Consider the following 7500-nt stretch of genomic DNA (forward strand, 5'->3'; position numbering starts at 1 on the left):
AGGTATTATTATTATTATTTCCCAAAACCTTGGATGCTTGGTTGCTTCTGTTGATGCGGTGACAAAATGTAACACCTGTTTTTTAAATTAAATGTAACAGTTCAAGGTCGTCGAGCAGTCAGCAGTTTGATGCAGCACTGCATGAGACTCTTATTTTATAGTTCTACCTCCACTCCCACCTCATTATGGTCAATGTCGGACACAAACCTTGTACATTATGTCCACATTTATTATATACTTTATTATATTCAGGTTTTTTTAACCCATTCTGACCTGAGATCAGATTCATACGAGGTTTCCACTGGACACACACTGGTCTGATTATAACCCATTCTGACCTGAGATCAGATTCTAAAAAAATGTCAGTCGTTCTTCGATAAAAAAAAAATAGCAGACCTACAAGCTCGTATCGCGCCACTCGGTGGCGCGATATGAGCTTGTAGATCTGCTATTTTTCAATAGCTAAAGCATGACATGATGCTAACACCAAAATGGGTTCCCGTTCAGAATGGGTGAATGCCTTAATCATACAAGAGTGTCACACGAACGTCGTGAAAATAGCTGATCTACAAGCTCACGACACGTTTTCACAGTTTACTGTATATCTACATGTCACTTACTTACTTATGCCTATCGCTCATTTTCATGAGCCATAGGCCGTTGACTGTACAGTCCGCCAGAGTCCTCTAGCCTTCTTTTTGTCTTTCTGTATTCAACGTTTTTTTGTAGCATATGAGTGTGGGTTTTTTTTTTTTACGGTTTGGGGTTGCTGGCCCCAAGCCCAACCTTCCCCACCATTGCTGGGGTCAGGATTGTTTTGGGTTGGGTTTGACCTGGCTCCTGTGAGACCAGACAGGTTTCGGGGTCTAGTACTACAAGCTGTGGCTGCACGTCAATCCCAACCAAGCTACTGTGTAATGAAAGCCTGCTTCCATGCAGGCATTTCAAACCGGCAGCAGCGCGAGACAGATATCTGCATTTTTTTAATAATAAGAATAAAAAGTTATGGATTTGAGTACATAATGTTTTTGAGTGGTGCAACCACTCCAAGGAACAGCAATGTCCTTAACCCATTTTGGGCGGGAACCCCTTTTGGTGTTTTAAACATTATGTTATAATTTAGCTATTGAAAAATAGCAGATCTACAAGCTCATAGCGTGCCACCGAGTGGCGCGCTACGAGCTTGTAGGTCTGCTATTTTTTTTTTTATCGTAAAAATGTGGCGCAAATCTTTGAATATATATTCTTTCAAAGTGAATGTTTTTAACTCTAAATGAACCTACCTATGTGACTATGTCCTAACCTATGTTTAGAGTACCAGTAGGGGCAAAAGTGGCGCTGTTGTGCCAGAAACACAGAGAGAGAGAGAGAGAGACAGAGAGAGAGGCAGGGGGAGAGGGGAGTTGCAACACTCAGTTCACACGGGTGTGATTTTTTTTTAAACGTTATGTTAAAGTTGAACCCATTTAGGCCTGACCTCAAAAATGTCACTTGGAATTAACCTCTCACGTACCAGTGGTCCGCGTACCGGTGGTTGGGAACCTCTGGGTTAACCCATTCTGACCTGAGATCAGATTCATACGAGGTTTCAACTGGACACACACTGGTCTGATTAACCCATTCTGACCTGAGATCAGATTCATACGAGGTTTCAACTGGACACACACTGGTCTGATTAAACAAACTCCATGCAGCACATGGAACATATTGGACACTGTTCTAAAAGTGTGTGTGTGCAGCGGTGTCCTCACTCGCTGTCCTGAGGTCTGACAGGGTTCCTGCATGTGTCAATGAGATGCAGCGTTAATTAGTCTGAAGGTCCCAGAGAGACTGCGTTTACAGGACATGCCCACAGCACGGTCAAAGCCCTACTCTACTGCATACATTACACACAGCTGCCAGTGGGACATTTGTTTCACCCTAGTCTAATCCGTTACCTAAAACGTGTCATTTTAAAGCTGCACCATGTAACTTTCCTCTTTGAACCTGCATGGTTTCTTTTTGCACGAGTGCTGAAATGTTGCTGCTTGATTAGGGGATAAATTGAGTCTTCATCATCGGGTCAAAATTGGTGCCAGATCCTGTGTGACACGGACTAAATGTCTCAATAGAAGATCCTGTGTGACATGGACTAAATGTTTCAATAGAAGATCCAGTGTGTCACGGACTAAATGTCTCAATAGAAGATCCTGTGTGTCACGGACTAAATGTCTCAATAGAAGAGCCAGATCCTGTGCGTCACGGACTAAATGTCTCAATAGAAGATCCTGTGTGTCACGGACTAAATGTCTCAATAGAAGATCCTGTGTGTCACGGACTAAATGTCTCAATAGAAGATCCTGTGTGTCACGGACTAAATGTCTCAATAGAAGATCCTGTGTGACACGGACTAAATGTCTCAATAGAAGATCCTGTGTGTCACGGACTAAATGTCTCAATAGAAGAGCAGGAGACAAAATACAACCACCCCAAGTGTATAAGTTATATTGTATTAACAGTTTCCGTGCTTTGAATGGATTACTCCAGGTTAATGTCGCTGCCATATCGGAGATACGCGACTTTTGTTTTATGTGTTTAATCCGCCGCAATGTAATAATTAAAAAGAAAATCCGTCTTCGCCGCAGAGAAAGAGTGTAGATGCATCTGTTTTGATGAGGAAACGGAAATCGTCACATGCTGTGGGCTGCTAGGGCTTCTGGGAAATTGAGGCCAATGTAAACGAATGGGGTTCAACGCCTCATGGAGGAGGGTCCTGTGCTGCGTCTTCCGGGTGTACCAAGATGGCGGGTGGTCCAGCCGTTCATAACAAACGGTGGAAGCTTTTTTCGCTCGATTTTCGCGGATTAAAAGCCCAAATAATTCAGCGTATGCTCTAAAGGTAATACAACAATCTCGGCAGTGAAGGGGGGTTGATTAAAAGTCTGATAAATCGTTTTCCGCAGTCAAACTGTTAACAGAATCTACGGTACAGAATGGATTACATTTTATTCATTAAAAAAGTCACAGTGCAGCTTTAATATAATTATAATACTAATAATACATTCCATTCTTATAGCGCTTTTGTACGGTAGCATATTCAAAGTCACTTTACAAAACAAAACAGAGACTAATAAGGCCCACAATATATTTACTTTTTGATGCTGGGCAATTAAGGCCTGGATAATGTGTAATTTCTTAGACACAGCCGCAAAAAAACCCCGTTTAAAACACCAAAAGGGGTTCCTGTCATGAATGGGTTAAAGCAAAACCAGCTTGTTTTGAGTATGTCGACACCGAACCTCCACCCTACCCACCATCTCACTTATTATTCTGACACTGTACAGTAAACTATATAGCGCACATGTTCTATCCCACATGCCATATTTCATTTATTATTTATTTGTGTCATTGAACCGGGCATGCTATCTGGAAAGATTACTTACTTACAATAACGTTCCTGACAAGCTGCATCGGTCTTTTGCGTGTGTGTGTGTGTGTGTGTGTGTGTGTGTGCGTGTGTGTGTGTGTGTGTGCGTGTGCACGCGTGTGAGTGTGCGTGTGTGTGGGCGTGCGCGCGTGTGAGTGTGCGTGCACGTGTGTGTCGATGTGAAGTGAACAGATAATATGACAGGCTGCTGTTGACTTAGCCGAAAAAGACTTATTATCTTTAGAGATTACCCTCTCCTACCATAACATCTCTCCTCTCTGCACCTGTCACCGCTTGAAGTACTATTAACGTCCTGGTGACAGCTCCATATAAATGGTGTCCATTATTTTCTCTTCATTTCTCTCTCTCTCTCTCTCTCTCTCACACCATCTGTGTCATTCTCTGCTTGCTTGCTCCCTCACTTCATTAACTATCGCTCTTTTTTTCTCTTCAATTTGTGTTTCTCTTCCGGTCTGCCTTGTCTCGTGTGTCCCCCCGCCTCTCTCTCTCTTCATTTCCTCATACCTCTTTTAATTCACCGTCCATATTCTTTCTTTTTTTTCTGCTACCTTCATTGTCAATTTACTTCCTCCAACTCTGTCGCCTGTCCTCTCTCTCTCTCTATCGGCTTTCACACACCCCCTGCTTCCCATTGGTTCTCTCTCCGTTTCTCTCTCTGTCCCTTCATCTCTCGTTCTCTCAATTTTATTTTTTTCAATTTCAAAAGGCTTTATTGGCATGATAAATATGTTCCACATTGCCAAAGCGTACAGTACATACAACAAAACAAAAGTCAACATTGCGCACACAGGGACAACAACTCTCTGCGCACACAGAGACAACAACAAACAAACCCAACAATAATGAACAACAAGCAATACAGTGAAACAATGAAAATAAATTAACAAATTGAAACATAACAGCAACTTAATGACCCTGTTCAGGCAGATATAACCTGTCTCTTCTGTCCACTGGCTGTCCCTCAGTTGATGACAACTCCACACGTATTTTGCTGCCAAAACTGTGCAGTTGGACTGTTCTCCCAGAACATATTGAAATGTGTGTCTCTCTCTCTCTCTCTCTCCCTCAGGCCTGTTATGGCATCCTGAAGGTGCCCCAGGGCAACTGGCTGTGTCGGACCTGTGCCCTGGGCGTCCAGCCCAAGTGTCTGCTCTGCCCCAAGAGAGGAGGGGCCCTGAAGCCCACACGCAGCGGGACCAAGTGGGTCCACGTCAGCTGTGCCTTATGGATCCCAGAGGTGAGACCCTGCATGCAGCACAGACCTGAGATCAGATTCAAAAAAATGTCTTCTACATCCTGACAGTTTTCTGAAAAAGCTATGTTTCTATATGTCAGTCGTTCTTCGATTTTTCCAAAATAGCAGACCTACAAGCTTGTAGCGCGCCACTCGGTGGCGTGCTATGAGCTTGTAGATCTGCTATTTTTCAATAGCTAAAGCACAACATAATGCTAACACCAAAAGGGGTTCCCGCGGCAAAATGGGTTAAAGGATTCAAATTCAAAAGCATCAGAAGTTGCAGATCCGCAAGCTCGCACCGTGTCTGCTACTTTGGATGCTTTTGTGTGACGCTGTAGGATGATCAGTATAGGCGTCACATTTACGGGGGAAAAAACACAAAATGTTATAACATGGAGATAAGAGGTTTCTTGCCCGACAGCAATGATATTGTGGTTTAATGGAAGGTCGTGCTCAAAATGAACCCTGGGGCTGTTAGCGGCCATGTCTCCATCCACGTATACTGTCATTGTGTTTTAACACAGCGGAGCACGTAATTGCCGGCATTTGTTTGTTTTCTGGCCAACCTTTCTTTTTTATTATAATGGCTGTCGATGGGACTCCTTGCTCCAAATCAGGAGTGATACAACGTAGTCGTAGACGATGTCATAAGACGGCTGATATCGTATAGGCTGACTTATGAAATAAAATCTGTCATAGGTGTCGAGGTCAAAGGTGTCTCCGCATCATTGGATGGACCGGGAGGTCAAGGATCGGAGGGGTTTAAAACACAGTTGTAAAACACAGCTTCCGAGCAGGATGCTGCAATCTCGTGGACAGACGAGAAAACACGCTTAATGATGATGAAACGACAAAATGTGCCACGGAAGCTACATCTGTTGGGGTTGAATAGAGGCGGCGGGGCTTTTTTTCCCCTTTTTATTTCGCTGTCCTATACACACGTCTCCACGCCATCCGCATTGAGCGCTGCACGCCACATGCAATCTGTGTACTGACAGCTTTGAAATGGCACTCGGTTTCAAAAGCTCGCCGAACGAGTTATTATGTTGTTCCTTCCTCTTCTGAGGGAAATCAAAGACGGGGGACGGGGGACGGGGGGGCGTGTACTCTACAGACAGTCAGTCAGTCAAGTGTGACGTGTACTTCTTCGCATGCTGAAAATAGCCGATCTGCAGCGCGTTGTGAGCTTGCAGATCGGCTATTTCTGCCCCGGGAGGCTCGAATGCATGCAGGCCTCGGTCGGTCGGTCCGCCCCCCCCCCCCCCCCCCCCCCCCCCCCGCCCGCGCTCCGACGACAGAGCGTTGCCTGATGGAGTGGCTTTTGGCATCGCCAAAACCTTTTAGCTGTAATTGCCTTCTGTCACCCTTGATTGGGCTAATTGTTTTCCTGGCTCCTTTGCTTTTGTTTCTCTTTCTATCGGATGAGAGGGAGCAATTAATTTACGCTTGGGCGCGCGACTCTCTGTCTGTTTGTGGGCGTTTGTGGGGGTATGTACCCGTGTGTGTGTGTGTGTGTGTGTGTGTGTGTGTGTACTTACGCACTTGTCGGCACGTTTATGCTCTGTGCATTTCTCTGTCTGCGTGTTTGTTTCTATGTGTAGGTTGGTTGTTTGTGCATGCGTGCGTGTGTGCGTGCGTGTGTGTGTGCTGTGTGCATGACTGTGTATATACATGCTGTGTGCATGCATGCGTTAAAGAGGTGTTGATAAGCGGCACAGAGAATGAGGATTTCACAGCCGCCTGGGCGTGAAGGGAGAGAGACTGAGGGATGAAGGGAGAGAGAGAGAGAGAGAGAGATGGAAGAATCCAGTTCACAGAATAGACCTCAACACGCACACTGCACGGTTGCACACACACACACACACACACACACACACACACACACACACACACGAAGCCATGCAGACAGGCTCTCGTGTGCAGGTACACACATGCACCATTAACCCTGCATCACAAGGGTGTTTCTGGTGCGATCCTCACACAGCACAGATTGACTAGTGTTTCTGGATGAACACACCAAGGAGATTCAGAGTTCTGACTTAGTTTAGAAGAGTAAAGAGAGAGTGTGTGAGACTGTGCGTGTGCGTGCAGCCGTGCACGTGCCCGTGCACACGGCACACGCTGAACTGAACTGATACATACCTCCTGCTGTATGTGGTATGCATGTACATTTGACCAAAAAACCAAATGGTGTTCCTATATGGATCCATAAAAGATCATAAAAAGAAAACATAAGAAGTTGAAATTTGGAGATAACTACGAGGTTTCTTCCCAACAGCAGCGATATGGTAGCCCGCCGTTTATCCATGAGGGGTACATTTTTAAATGGCTCGCACGCACGCACGCACACACACACGCACGCACGCACGCTCGCACACTTCAAGTCTCTCTCTTTAAACAGCTTTTCATTTGATGCCATGACCCCCACCCCCGTTGCCACCGGGGTAGTTAAGATTTAATACAATTTCTCTTCTTATTTTTCAACCAACTGCTTGGAAATAATATGAACTAATTGAAGCCGGAAAGAGGGGAAGGAAGAAGACACGTGCGTGCGTGTGCGCGCACGCACGCACATTGTGAGCTTATCGCTCAGTTATTTTCGGCAAAGGGATTTGACGTGGAAAGAAATGTGGACCTGGCAGGGTTTTAAGTGGTTCAAAATGCTACAATCTCTGCCAATGTTGATTGCTTAATTGTGAAAAAGCACTGGATCCGTGATCAAACTCTGCGATTAACTACAGCACCAACAATGGATGGTGACAAATACACATACTGTATCTAATCTATGCTGTAGTATCAACACAACAGGAGCATCCCCAAACTGCGACTTCACAGA

The 7500-nt window shown here is 45.1% G+C and overlaps 1 protein-coding gene across 1 annotated transcript in view; it reads left to right on the forward strand.

Moving 5' to 3' along the window:
• Positions 1 to 4463: 4463 nt before the first annotated feature.
• The window catches only part of jade2 (jade family PHD finger 2), a gene marked incomplete at both ends in the record, with an annotated part of 115767 nt that continues 112730 nt past the window's right edge, over positions 4464 to 7500 (forward strand). Inside the window, one exon of the mRNA XM_083759373.1 lies at positions 4464 to 4664. Within this exon, the coding sequence (XP_083615499.1) occupies positions 4464 to 4664 (201 nt within the window). The remainder of the gene's footprint in view (positions 4665 to 7500) is intronic.

This window comes from Protomyctophum parallelum (assembly GCF_964188405.1).
Source record: "Protomyctophum parallelum genome assembly, chromosome: 1".
NCBI lineage: Eukaryota > Metazoa > Chordata > Actinopteri > Myctophiformes > Myctophidae > Protomyctophum > Protomyctophum parallelum.